Below are 14,552 nucleotides of genomic sequence, written 5' to 3' on the forward strand. Positions count from 1 at the left end.
TGCCATCTGCAGCTCACCAGGGGAACCAAGGAAGGAAAAAATATTTACATTAAAACTCGAAGTGTACAGAAGAATTCTTTTGCATGTAAAAGCTGACTGGAAATTTACTTGGGAGAAAATACACCTAAAAAGTAAACTTCCTTAAAAGCAGGGATAATTCAGACATAACATTGTCAAGGCTTACATTTCTTTTTGCACTCTATGTCAACTTTCCTGCACTGAGCACATTACAGGTTCACTGTGATGCAGGTTTGAAATTTTACATCATGTGAAAGAAGATCATCTGATGATCATCTGAAATTCCAAGTATGTCTTCATTTGTTTAGGTTGTGATGTGCAGGACACAAAGAACAACTTACAGCGCAGCATTTCTGACGTTTGTCTGTCATGAGACTCTTGAAGAATAATGAAAAACTGATCATCAGGGCTGCACTGTGTCCGTCAGGTGAGGGTAAGTGTCATGAAGACATTGTGTTCATTGTAAAAACCCATGAAGAATTGACTTGGTGCAGCAAAGAGTAAAAGACTGAACTCTAGATTTTCTGGATGCTGAGTCCAAATATTGTCATTTATGGCGTTTCCTCCAAATTAATAATATTGCTACACATGGTGCCAAGTTTATATATATCACCAATATAAAACATATATAGTGTTCTCCACTGGCAAAAGGTTTTAAAGGCATAAATAAAGATTCATACTGGAAATGTTTCACTATCTTGAGCACTGCTGCAGTCACTTGGTCTAAAGTTTATTATTCACTTTGTGAATAAAGACTGGGGCGGCATAACAAGCTCTAAACACAACACATATGTGTGTTAAGTATATTCTGCAGAGTCACGTCTTTACTAAGACACGGTCTCCGATGGAAATTCATAGCTTCAAGGTGGGTTATGGAGCATATTAGCCGTACTTTGGCAACACAACAACACTTACAGAGCACATAGATACAAAGCAGTATGTATCAGTGGTTTGTTGAGTTTCTATGGAAATTTTGATTCACTTTCCCCCATTAAAAAATGGGTCAACTGGAATCCATCATGTCGACCATGAATTCAAATTGACCACAGCCTCCATTCTCAATGAAGGAAAGAAACACAAACAATTTAGAAACATCCCTTCAAGTCTGCAGTAGGTGAGAGTTTGACACTGACAGACTACGGACAGACTATAACTTTTGAAATGTGCAATAACACGTTTCACAGATTCAAATGGAAAGTGGAGTGTTTTAACAATTGCAAATACACCCTTGTTCAAATAAATAGAAAGGCCGCTACAGCTAGCTAGCTAGATATGCTAGCTTGATAGGCTAGCTTGATAGCATATCTATCTATCTCTCTAGCGTGCTAACTAGCTAGCTAGAGCGATAGATAGATAGATAGTAGCTAGGCTATCAAGCTATCTATCTCTCTATCTATCTATCTATCTATCTTTAGGAAGATATTGTTCTATAACTGAAAACACTTCCCTACTCTTACAGTATGTTTTGGCATTTACCATTATCCTGTAACTGTCACTTAAATGAAAGCTACATCGGCTACATTAAATAGCTTTATAATTATGCTGTGTTTTACCTAATGTACAGTTGCTTATATGTAATATTTAGCTGCTAAACGTTCACCAGCTAGTAGCTAACTTTGTCTACCTGCCTTTTTTGTGCTGGACAGGTAACAAACAGCGGATTTATTTGAAGAACACAGCTGTTTGTCTTATTGATTGAGATGGACCACAGTTGAATAGTTGTATTAAATAAAGTGAAGGTATCAGGCAAAGGTCTGACAGCTAACTTTCCGTGACACCTCAGATGTTCAGGTTTTCAATCGAATGCTTATACAGTATAAAACCAGTGCAACAATTAAAACAGAAAGCCGTTTATAAGACATATATTAAGAATTTTAATCTATTATTGTGAAATGTTAAGGCATACATACAAATGTTTCCTTTACAAAAGTTCACAGCAACATCATATCATGGGTCAACCAGGTGAAGCAAGGCACCTTACCAGAACCTGTCATTTGTCATCGGTTATAACTTAAAAGTCGAGTACATCTTTGGCACCAGGAAACAAAACAAATACACGAATATAAATGAAAAAAAAACCAAACAACTACAAAATATATTAACTTCTCTCACTTCAAAATAGCCATTCATGTAAACACATTCAAAAGAAAAGTGAAGGGCATTAACTCAAACTGACGCGTTGCACTGACCAGCAAATGCACCGTGAAGGGGAATATGAAGGGGAATACCAGCTCAATTGTGAGATTTCACAAGCTGTTTGTAAGACCTCAAACAATACTCATCACTGTTATCGATGCTGTAAAAGATGGAGCTGGAGTTTGTGACTCCCACAACTGACAACATCACTAACATTTTTAAAACTGTGATTGCGAAAAACGATGGGCGGTTTGGGCGGTATTCCCCTCGAAAGAGTAGAACAAATCTGAACTGTGGCATATTCCAGTTAGCTACAGAACAGAAACAAAACAGGAGTCTACATTCAGCAGTGTTCAGTGATCCTACACTATGCGGGGAGAAATAAATAGAAGATTCCATGTCGGGGATGTAGTCGACTCAGAAATGTGAGTAACGGAGAAAACACGGCTGAATATAACACAGTGATGGGGACAACAAATAGAGTAGCAAATGCAGGCCAATTATAGTTGACCATTTCTACACTTCTGGTAGAACCAGCTACCGCGGCTCAGAAGAAATAACCAGCCCCAGAGAATGAATCATGTGGAGAATGCACGCCATTTTAACAAGGGTGAGGGGTCAGACTTTAGATAGCCTTTTTCTTTAACGGGAGCATTCCCTCTGCGAGGAATGTGAGAAGATTAGCTCCGGCGTGTCAGCGAAGGGGAGCGAAATGTTGGGCAGCCGCCATCTGAGGCCCCAAACATTAACCCCAGGATCTGGAAAATTAGACGCCCGTGAAACACTGTCAATCCTCGCAGGCTTTTTTAAGAGAGAAATGAGCTTGCTCCACATTCAAGGGAAGTTTCCAAAGCCTCTGCTGAGCAGGGCCCCCCGAGTGTATTTTAAAGAGAGGAGCGACTGTTAATTTAGGGGTTCGAGTTGTTCTGCTAAACAGAATAATCCTCACACACGGCATGATAACATAGATGCTTATACTGAGTCGTTTTTTATAAATATTCCCATGGTAATAGGCATGCTACTGGAAACAAAATGTAGACAGGCTGCGCATGTAATCCAGAGAGTGAGTCATTTGAATATATATTAAAAAGTGATCCATGTCCTTCTCACCTCTCAAACACAAATATCACAATATGAGCAGCATTTACAAATATAAATACAATACATAACTAAAAAACAAAACAAAACATGCACAACCCATGTATATGCACAATCAGCAGCCCAGTTCAGATTCACAATGCAGAATACTGTCCAGGTACCTAGAAGGATTCTGACTTGTGAGGCAAAACCTCAGAGTTTGTGAATTGTGCAGAAGCAGGAGAGGGAAAGCTCAGCTCTGCCCTCAAAACTGTGTCACATTCTGGACTCTGCCTTTCTTTATAGTAGTCAGACAGGGAGGAAAGCCGTTAACACCTTGGCCAAAAGCGTCCGTTCGCCGTTGCCCGTCACCGCTCAGTTATTTGAGCCTCAGCCAGCGCTCAAATGAGGATTTCAACCACCTCTGCGTCTGAGCTGTTGATGCTCTTGAATGTCTTGAGCGGTGCCTGCGGCTCCTCCGAGGTGTCTGCAGTGAGGATAAAATTAGCAGATTAGAAAAACAACTTTGGTATGATGGAGCAAATACAACTGCAGTGATGGCTGTCTGCAAAGCTGCACATGACCTTGTTTCATTTATCTGCACGAGTACAGTACATTTATAAAGTGGTCATATAGAATAAAAAAGGGCTGGATGTCAAGTGCTTCACAGAACAATAAACCCACCGGTGGTAGCTGCTGAAGCTGCCTCAGGCTCGGCTTTTAGCTCGCGAGGCTCTGCGGCGAGCTCAGGCTCCTGCGGGGCCTCGTCGCTTTGGGTGCTCGAGTCTCTGCTCGCGCCCTTGGGCACCGCGCGGGGGTGGGGCTGCAGCGCGGCGGCACCTGTCAGGTCATCTGAGAGGCTCTTTCCTACAAACGCAGACAAAGAGAGGAGGCTGCTTAATTACCCGCTTACATCCACATTTACACATCTGCCCTTGTTGAGTTCTTCCCATGACTATTCTGGATGCGGCTATTCTGGAGTGAGAGATGATATGCATTCCGCTTTAAAAAACACGTTGCCTATTTGAGGGACACCAAACGGTTGTCTCCTGCTCCCACACTTCTTTTTTTTAGGAAGTGCACATTCTGTCTGGTGACACAGACCAGTCTGCCAGTTGTCGTTTGATCGCACATGTCATTAGATTCGAAAATTCCTCAGCGGGGCGAGAAGTGTGAGGACAAAAAAAACCCAAAAACTCACCTTTACTCTCCGTGCTGCTGGTCACGGTGTTGATGGAGGGGGCGGACCTTGCCAGCCGAAGCCCCTGTTTCTCCAGCTTGCCCTGCTCCCATCTGGAGCGCTGCTGGAGGACTTTAACCACGGCGTCCTTCTCCAGGAGCTGAGCGTGAAGTGCCCGGATCCTAAACGCATGGAGGACATGATGAGCTCACAAACCCCCCGAGCAGTAAGACATGAACTGGTGTTCAAAACACGAACGTGGGAAGATGTGTACCTGTTCTCCATCTCCTGATATCTATGACTCGACAAAGGCAGGTCTTCATTAAAGCTGCTGTTGGGCGAGTGTCGGGGTGAGTGATTGATGATGGTTGTATCTCTGAAAGTAAAACAGACGACTGTTAAATTCTTGATCCGTAAACTTCACTGCACTTGTAATAAACCAGTTTTTTTCCTTTACTACATTTGTGTACGTGTCATCACACCTCTGTGCTGCAGCAGTGGCGGCTGCGTCCATTGCAAACTGCCTCATGGTGCTCTCCTCCAGGTACTTTTGCTCCCACTTGGTGATGTCTGCCTCCAGAGCCAGAATACGCTCCTCTTTCTCCCTCAGCTGCAACGTGGAGGAGCTCAGTCCGGACGCTGTGGGGTCAGCTGCCTGGTTCTGAGACTGAGAGAAAAGACATGATGGAGTGGTCAACATTAGGCTTAACATAACAAATAAGCGTATTCTCCAAGCTGCAGACATAAAGAAGAAACGCTCGTCTATGTAACGTGGTCTTCTCCTCACCTGTTGCGCCCTGAGGCTCTTCAGCTCCTGCTCGAGCCGCGTGCGAAGCCGCAGCTCCAGCGCCTCCCTCTTCTCGCACGCCGCCTGCAGCTGAGCCAGCGCGCTCTGCAGCCGCTCCACTTTCTCCACGTACGCTCTCTTCCTCTGCAGTTCTTCCTCCAGCTGCCGGTTGCGGGCCTTGGCCGAGGCCAGGCCCTGCTCCAGCAGCTCCCGCCTCCGATGGCACTCCTCCCCGGAGACGCGCAGATGCTGAATCTGCCTCTCCAGACGGTCGCGCTCTCGTTGCTGCTCTTCATCTAAGAGACAGAAAGGGGAAAAAAGTACAGGTCAGAGGCGGGAAGAGTAACTATGACCTGGTCCTGGAGGTTGTAGGAGTCAGAGGGTCGTAGGTCAAAGGAATACTAAAGAGGGCTATACTGTACATCAGGACAGTTCAGTGGCCCTTCATTGACTCGGCCAACTCAGAGAATTACACTTTAAATGGAATGTGACCCAACAAGAGACATTAGATGCTGCAATAAAGGCATGTGGTTCAACAACAGACCACTTGGCACCCTGTCCTCCCGAGTGAAAATAAATCATAGCGCTACGGCCGTTGTTACCGTAAATTCAATCATCATTAAAATAAAATATGTTCCATAAAACCCATTAAAAAGCAGCTCAGATTTAAATAAAGGCTGTTAGAAAGTAAAGCCAGTTCATCTGCTGTGCCACTTAAAAAAAAAGGGGGGTGATTACACAACATGAGTGCATGCCTGTGGAGGGAATGCAGACTTCCTCTTATCCACTTACGCACACAGGCATAGCTTTGTACTGGGAAAAGCTCTGGAATGCTTCTAAGGACGTGAAGTAAACAAGCAGCTCAAAATATAATTCAAGTGGTCCTTCTAACAAAAAAAAAAAACAAAAAACTACACATCCCACTATTGTATGTTATGTGTTTTTTTGCCTCTGCTGAGCCAAGATAACTGCTTTCAGGAAAAACAAACCGACCACCAGCTGTTTAAAAATGCCCAGAATGGTATGTATGGCCGATTATGTAACTATGGAAATAAAACTAAACTTAACTTTTAGAAATGTATATGCAAGGTTAAAAAAAAAAAAAAAAAAAAAAAAAAAAAAAAAAGGTTAGTTGGGTTTATTCTGCAGCAGCATCCCTGCACATAATAGAAAAGGAGGACAGAAATATTCAGAACCATGAGGTAAAGAAATGCCCAAACAAGGAGAGTGAGCGAGCCAGAGGTCATGTTGAGTCGGGCCCGGACGCCCTGGAGTCCTAGACTTATTAGTTCCCCTTGAGAAGGGAAGTCGGCAGTGATGCAAAACTGAGCAAGGAGGGAGGGGGTGTGTGTGTGTGAGGGAGTGGGAGGCCTTCCTAATGTTGGAACAGCCTGAAATACCTAAAAAATATTCCTGGAATCCAGGCCACATTTACTGCAGCTATGAAAAATGACCGTCGTCTAAGTGCCAAGAGTCACTCTTAACGTTAGAGATAGAGCCGTGTGGGGCCGCGGCTTTTACAACACGCCACATCGCTGAGAGAGGAAACCAATCCCTGCTCAACTATGTTCCTGCTATTGTTAAGTGCTTCACAGGGCAGTGTGATAAGATAAGGAAAATGATCCTGAACTCTTCCTTCTCTCCTCCGTCATTGGATCGTGTCGTGAAAAGACAGTTTCTCTAATAAAAAGACATAAACTCACTCTGCTCCAGCAGCTTGACAAAGACGTGCTGCTTCTGGTCTGTACACTCAGCTTCCTTGGCCGCTCGCTGTTTGTTAGCCGTGTCGAGTTGTTCTGTACCGAGGAGAGCAAAACAAAACACGACGGTTAGACACACACACACACACACACACACACGTTTTAACAGCAGGACTGTGTCACTTCAGCGGATTGGATGAACACGTACCTCTCAGGTCTCTGTTGAAGTCGTGCATCCTCTTGATCTCAGCCTCTAGTTTATTCCTCATTGTTTTCTCCAGAGTTTCCCGCTTGGCAGAACCTTTCATCAGAGTCTCATAAGCCTCAGAGATCCTCTGAATCTCCAGCTCCAGCTGAGAGGAAAATATGAGGAGAACATGAATCTCTGGGAGAGGCCCCCACCCCCCAAACTCATTCATTCAGTGTCTGGATAGTGGTTTAAGTTGCAGTTGTTAATATCAATGAGACTAATTAGTCATCCCCACAAAGGCCACTTTTTTTTTTTTTTTTTACTGCCTACAGGCAAACGGCTTCCTAACACTATGCGCAACTGAAAAGTGGGAATCAACATTCCTGAGTGAACACTTGTGGGGTCCAGGTGTCAAGGCATTTGTCTGCTTTCATGGCAATACGCCAGCATGCTTTGAAAGACAAAAGGGGATAAAGATGCATTGTGGGTATTCTATGGGGCTGGAATAGTGTGAAAACTCCCAACACTCAACTGGCAAAAGCGAATTATTGAAAAGTCCCAAACAAAACAGAAAGAAGGAGCAGGAAATAAATATGATTAAAAAGTGTGGGAGGAGATGCGTCTGTGTCACTTCCCCATGAGCTGAACTCGTCTCTCTCCTCTACATATTTCTTAACTGCCAGACAGCTCATCACCCTGACATGCCCTGGCAGGAAAACTGATGTTTTACAGTTTCCACTCCCTCTACGAGCCAACGGGCTCCAATTCATCGCACCGCCGTCCTCCCTCACCTTCTGCAGCCGGGCGGCCTTCTCGGCGTAGACCTCCAGCTCCTTCCTGAGCCGCTCGTTCTCCCGCATCAACGCGTCCGTCTGAGCCGAGTTGTTGCTGGAGGCTGCGGAGACGCCGCTGTGAGCCGCCTGGGACTGAGCGGACACATACCTGCTGAGGGGGGAGACACAGGTGACTCATTACAACTCTGCTGAAAACCACAATGTCTCGGAGATAGTGGGTGAACGATCGTCTGGAGATCGCGGCGGTGGCCTGCACCTGCTGTGGTTACCTGTGATGCTGTGAGTGGAAGGGGGGAGGGGGGTCTCTGTAGTACTGTACATGCTCCTGTGAGTGACTGAGCATATATCCAGGAAGTCTGGCACAGAAAGGATAGTCCGGTGGTGGCCCGCGATGGTTGACACACTGCTGAGCCCCCTGCCTGTCGGGCGCCACAGCATTTATCACATTATTATTATACAGCTGTGGATAGCTGTGTGAAAAGCTCGTAGCCAGACTGTCTCTGCGTCCATTTCTCTCCAGAGAAAGCTGCATGAGCCTCTCACTGAGGGAGCGAGCATGCTCCCTCTTAAGATCCCACTGTCCCTCACTGCGACTCCCCATCATGTCCATGCCGGGGGCCCCTTGCTCTGCCTGCCCCTTCTGAGAGATCAGGTACTGGGAGTGGGCCTTGGCCTCCTCATAAGTGGGCAGCTCCTCACCATGGAGCTGGTACAGGTGGCACATGGGGCTCTCAGAGCGCAGACAGTCCCCCTGGTGCTCCTGGCCCTGAGGCTCCTGCCGTGTTGACATCTGGATGTACTGGGTCTCCTCCTGAGTGAGGCTCTCCAGAGAGGAGCCTGTGCCGCCGCCACTGCTGCCTCCGCGCAGGGCCTGCTGCTGGATGGCCAGCAGTGTGCGAGTGTCCGTCAGGTTACCGTAGCGCAGCTGCTCCTGGATGAGACGGTGCAGGACCGTTCCTGAGGAGTCTTCAGCAGTTCTCATTTCAGTCAGAGGGAAATTAGAAAAAGGAAAAAAAAAGAAAAGAAGACAGCCTGGAGGTGGCGGTTTGGACTCTTCACAAATCACAAATCTGAAAGAAAAACAATAATCTTGATCAGACTTGCACATCTTTCATTTTATCTAATCAACTCAGCATTTTTGTCAGGATTCCCAGACCTCATTCATTTGTAATGGCTGTGATTCTGCTGTAAACCACAAGCAGAAACACTGACAACATTCCTCTCAGTCATAATTCACAAGCTCTGCTATTGCACCATGACTTTTGCTGTGAGTGCATGAGCTGTTGCTGGAAATACCCCTGACAGTGATGTCAGTGCAGATCCAGTTTTATTGCCCACACACTGTAAAGCATAACTTTCTCCAGTCAGACAGCAGAGTAATACTGAACCGTTGCTATGAACGTCAGAGTCCTCCCACACTTTCACACAACAACAAATAGACTGATTTCTTAATCTGGCATGAATCATATGCTTTAACAGGAAACATACCAAAATATGCAAAAGAAAAATAAAAGCTTCCTGTTAATTATTCGTAATAATATGATCAAATACCACAGAGATGGAAGGTAAGAGGCGCACAATCTACAACAAGCTCTATATTGTGAGTGGCAGATATCATTGGAAAACCGGATACAGTCCAGTAAAGGTTTTTCTTTTACTCAATAAATAAAATAAATATGAGATCAAACTGGAAAAGCAACATAATTAATGCAGCAGTAAGTCAGTCAGTGCTGCGCCATGCTCAGACGTCTAGTTATCAGGCATCCAGACACAGTCCGGCCCCGGAGCGGGAGATAAACTGAGACAAAAACAAAACGTAAAAATAAAAAACAACTTACCGAGTGTTAGTCTCATCCCACACGAAGCTGGTGAACAGGCGGTGAAATCTCCCGGTGAGTTTTTCTGCGCTCAATTCAACAATGTCCACAAGTCTCCCGAGCTCCTCCGCTCCATGTACGTTTGTCTCTGTCCGTGTGTGTCGGTGTGTGTGTGTCGGTGTGTGTGTGTGCGCGCCGACGGGCAGCAGCAGACTGAGCAGACCGAGGCTGCGAGCTGCACCAATAAATAACTGAGGGCCGATTGTTCGCTGCGGCTGGAATGACTGGAATGTAAAGGCTCCAAGTCCCTGTGGGATCAAAAGCAGAGCACAGGGGAGGAGGAGGAGGAGGAGGAGGAGGAGGAGGAGGAGGAGGAGGAGAGAAGAGAGAAGGGGGGAGGGAGGGAGGGAGCAAAAAAAATTGGATTCAGAGCAGCAGCAGCAGCAGCACTATCTCAGCTGGCTGCTTGTGTCATGTAAAAGAAGCTTGTTGTGTTTTGTTGTTGGTGGAGTTTTAGGGATTTTTTAAGCCCCCCCCCTTTTTCATAGCCAAGTCCTTACAGCCACATAGAAATGTTAGAGATAAGAAGGTCATAAAACTCAATAAAAGATTCAATGGTCATGAAGTCTTTATTGAAACGATGATGTTTAGAAATATGATATCAAGGGTTTTCTGCATCAAAAAGACATTAGATGTGAAAATGATACAGAAACACATGAAGCAAGATTTAAACCACAAGTTTTTTTTTTTTAAATGTCACATAAAAAGTGAGATTTGACAACATTATCATAAAATGTGGTTACGTGGTTAGGGTTCATCATTTTTTTTTTCATTAAACGATAAGGTTTTTAAGTCTGTAAAATGTCGACTCTGATTCCCAGAAGCACCATGTGACGTATTCAAACAGGCCAGAACTCAAAGATATTCAGTTTTCCGTGATGTAAAACAGAGAAAAGCAGCAAATTTTAACATTTGAGAAGCTGAAAATGTAAATTCTTTGACATTTTTACTTCATAAATGTTTTAAAACAGCTACTTGATCAATCATAAAAGTGTTGTGAACTCATTTTTCTGTTGATCAACCAAACCGAGTAACCGGCCGTAAGATTGACAAACTGAACTGCAAGGTGGATTTTTTACAAGATTTACATGATAGAAATACGACACAACCTCGGTGACAGGTGCCACTCTATCCACCCCACCGAGGCAGTGATGAAAAAAAGTGCTGTCATATAATTGAGACATGGATTAATCATTATTTCTTCAACAGCCTTTTGTTTGCATGCGCCTGGTAAATATTTAAGCCGTGGCCCGTGCCAGTTAATTGCAGAGTGTGTGTGTGTGTGTGTGTGTGTGTGTGTGTGTGTGTGTGTGTGTGGACACAGAGGGAGAGGGGCGGGTGCGAGGCACGATGCCTGCCAGCTGTCCGTGGACTGAAATCCCCTTCCCCTCCTTTAATAAGAGCTCTGAGAGATGCATTGTTCTCCCCCAAAAAAGCAGACATGACGGGGGCAGCCCTGCCATCTGCTGTTCTCCCCTCAACCACTAGCACCAGCTATACGCTCCATTCACACACACACACACACACACACACACACACACACACACACACACACACACACACACACACACACACACACACACACACACACACACACACAGATGAAGAACCTGGGATCAGCTGGCAGTGGGGGTTGGGCTGTAGTATTTGGATAGTAATGTTATTGAGTGCAGCCCTTTTTCTGCATGAAAAGGATCATCCTAATGTGGTGGCTGGGTGTAAACAAGCCTCCTCTTGTTGACGTGGTGCAGTCAGTCAGTCAGTCAGTCAGTCAGTCAGTCAGACAAACTGCAGGTTACTTTATCTCAAACACTCACAGGCAAACGTCCACCTGCTGATTTGCATGGCAGTTGAAGTCCAACGGTAACTAAAGAATGCTGATTGCTTTAACAACTGATAAGAATCAACACGTTTTGCCATTTTCATGAGCTGTCGGCGTCAACAAGACAAGCAGCAGGTTTATTACACCTCACGTTGTGTTGCGGCATCATTTTACATTGTATATAAGAGCTGCAGCTTGTTCTGAAAATGAAATCTGATTTATCTTCTGGAAGAAAGGTAGATGAGGAGATAAGAGATAACGCTCATATCTGTTACTAGCTAGGGAGTAACTAGCTAGCTAATGTTTGTCCAGAGCTAGATTAAAGTCCAATTACACGCTGCATCTTGTTTGTTTGATCCACACAAAAACCAAAATGTAAAAACAGGAGGTTGTGTTATTTATTTGCCAGTACTTAACCTCCTGTAGAACTGAAATTTAATCTTTATACAGACTAAACAAACAGGGTGTAATGTTACCTTAGCCTTAGATCGAGCCATGCTAACCGTGCCTCATCTCTGTGCTTTAAAGCTAACTATGTCATTAGCTTAGCTTAGCTTAGCTTAGCGTAAAGACTGGAAAAAGAGGGGAAACATGTCATTTCGTCTGGTGTAATGGACTTCATGTAGCATTTCTGTGGAGCTATGTCATCACCCAGGCTTCACAGAGACCAACATGACTCACATTTCATTTGCACTGTGGGAAAATGTGAGAGACATAGACACAGCGTCCGAGTGATGTAGCGTCAACATCACCAAGATTAGGACGGATAGGATAACAAATCTAGTGCATGGACATGTCATGTGTCATCAGGGTAATTGCGGAAATGTAATATATATCACATATATTGAATTTCCATGTATGAAATATATGTACATTTAAAATAAAAAGATATAGGTAGAAAATACGAAATTTATTTTCTACTAACTGGAACAATATTGATTTGTATGTCTAGCCCTTACAAATATGTATGATTATATCGTAGACATATGTTATGCAAATATATATCCATCCCAAAGTCTGTAAAGACCACCAAGACAGACATGTTTAAAATTAATGAGACATTAACTAGAAAAAAACATAAAAAACATATAGGTTTAAATTATGTTGTTTTAATAAACTTGCATATATAAATTAAATATATATCATTAACATATATGCTCACCACATGTTGTACCATATAAAAATTCATCATGTATTTATAATTTAATTTATGCACATATAAGATTTTACTATGAGTATTTCATATATGTTATAATCTTGTATCTTCATTTGTCCGGAGGATGTATATATGTGATAATAACATCCCTTTATAGGTGACATCATATTGATATAGGGACATAGAGGTCATATATTACATTTCTGTACGGGAATGGCAAAATTAATTTCCGATCATTTACAGCGCTGCTGTGTTTCTTTGCGCATCAACAATATGAATCAGTGCTAAACTTGCTGCTACAAGTCAACACTATTCTTTGTTTTGTTTTTAATGACGCCACTTAGCGTCAGCGACACTGGTTTATAGCCAAACAACCAGATGTTGGTCTGTATGAGTGACTGTGGGCTGGTGTTCCCTGGAAACTGAACCCATAGCTGGTTTACTGAAAACCAGCATGACATGAGGCCAGAGTGTTAATTCAAACAAAAAACTCATGGATAAATATTTGTCATTAGTGGCTGTTCTGTCACAGCATGAAGTGCGTTACGTATTTTATTACTTAAGGAGAGTGAATCAGACCACAGCACACACAACCTGAGGTGAGTCACTTGCTAAAAGTCGCACACACAAGGAAACTGACATGAACAGAGAGAAACTAATCTTCACTCAAAAGGAACAGTTTGACGTGTGCCTGGGTCCTCGGCCCGAGTCTGGCCCGTAGACTTCAACAACATCTGGGCAGAGTCCGGCTGCTATCCTCTGATACTGACTGACTGATGGAGAAACTGTCTGTGTGTGCACCAGAAGTGGTCCAGATGTTGAAGCGGCATCTTTACAATCATGCTGTATATGGGCCAGATTCAGGCTGTAGATCCGGACGTACACTGGGCCAGAAAAAAACAAGCATGCGGCCCAATCACGGGCCGGGTTTGGTTTGCTATCTGGAACTCGATCAGAGAGCCATTAGTTTAGTTTTGCATAAAGCCTAAAGCTGAAGAGCTAGCCTGCCTCTGTCTAGAGGTAACAAAGGCCCTGTTCACACCTGGCATAAATATGCGTCTTGGGTGATCCAATCACAAGAAGACAGCTCTAAGTACGTCAGTTCACACCTGGTATTAGATGGTGCCTCCACATTCATCTCGGGTCGTCACTTTGTGATTGGATCTCACCTCCCTGCAGCATGAACACCATGTTATGTACAGTCTATGATAAACACATACTCCATTTCCCCTCTATCTCTTGTTTGTTTAATGCACGTTTCCCCGTTTCCAATCTTTGTGCTAAGCTAAGCTAACAGGCAATTTTATGAACACCTTGTATCTCTATCTCTATATACTGTACATATACAGTACCAGTCAAAGGTTGGGACTCACTTTCTCCTTCAAGTGAATGGGAACAGTCAAACTTTTGAGAGACATGAGCGTGGTGTCAATCTTCTCACGTAACTCTCAGCTACAAATGATTAGCATTAGCATCACCTGTTTCAATGAGAGAGAACAGCAAATATCAGGGTGTTGTTACCTTTCATCTCTGCGCTGCATGTTTTTCCAGGGGGAAAAAAAATTCAAAGATATTAAGTGAAGACTCAACAGTAGCATGTTTGTCACCACGTTAGCTCATATCAGCTCTATCACAAACATCTTGTTGGTCTTTCAACCTTTTTTTTCGCACGTTTCGAAACACATTTAAGATCGGCCATTTGAACCTGTTAATGGTGCGGCCTGGGCTGACTGGGTTGACACAATGCAAGGCCGATCTGGGAACACCAGCCTTGTTATGTGAGGTGGGACAAGCCAGGCGCCTTAGCAGCTCCTT

At 44.0% G+C, this 14,552-nt stretch overlaps 1 protein-coding gene across 2 annotated transcripts; it reads right to left on the reverse strand.

Annotated features, from left to right (window-relative positions):
• Window positions 1-1,868: 1,868 nt before the first annotated feature.
• amotl2a (angiomotin like 2a) lies at window positions 1,869-9,986 on the reverse strand. 2 transcript variants are annotated; one of them, XM_056379321.1, is made up of 11 exons: window positions 9,721-9,986; window positions 8,152-8,952; window positions 7,880-8,030; window positions 7,107-7,251; window positions 6,902-6,994; window positions 5,199-5,494; window positions 4,894-5,078; window positions 4,686-4,787; window positions 4,433-4,593; window positions 3,916-4,098; window positions 1,869-3,718 (listed from the first exon to the last, which is right to left on the reverse strand). In XM_056379321.1, the coding sequence occupies exons 2-11, from the start codon at window positions 8,862-8,864 to the stop codon at window positions 3,633-3,635; spliced, it is 2,115 nt and encodes a 704-aa protein (XP_056235296.1). In that variant the 5' UTR covers window positions 8,865-8,952; window positions 9,721-9,986; the 3' UTR covers window positions 1,869-3,632. The 2 variants fall into 2 exon arrangements, with proteins under 2 accessions (XP_056235296.1, XP_056235295.1); XM_056379320.1 differs by having other exon boundaries at window positions 7,880-8,033; window positions 9,721-9,985.
• Between the last annotated feature and the right edge of the window lie 4,566 nt (window positions 9,987-14,552).

The sequence above is a fragment of the Seriola aureovittata genome, chromosome 6 (assembly GCF_021018895.1).
Source record: "Seriola aureovittata isolate HTS-2021-v1 ecotype China chromosome 6, ASM2101889v1, whole genome shotgun sequence".
NCBI classification, from domain to species: Eukaryota; Metazoa; Chordata; class Actinopteri; order Carangiformes; family Carangidae; genus Seriola; species Seriola aureovittata.

Coding starts and splice junctions, on each gene's coding strand:
- amotl2a (XM_056379320.1), bottom strand. CDS start 8,864: ATGAGAACTGCTGAAGACTCCTCAGGAACGGTCCTGCACCGTCTCATC. Junction 8,034..8,151: donor TTCCACTCACAGCATCACAG/GTAACCACAGCA, acceptor CTCCCCCCTCAG/CAGGTATGTGTCCGCTCAGT. Junction 5,079..5,198: donor AGAGCCTCAGGGCGCAACAG/GTGAGGAGAAGA, acceptor CTTTTCTCTCAG/TCTCAGAACCAGGCAGCTGA.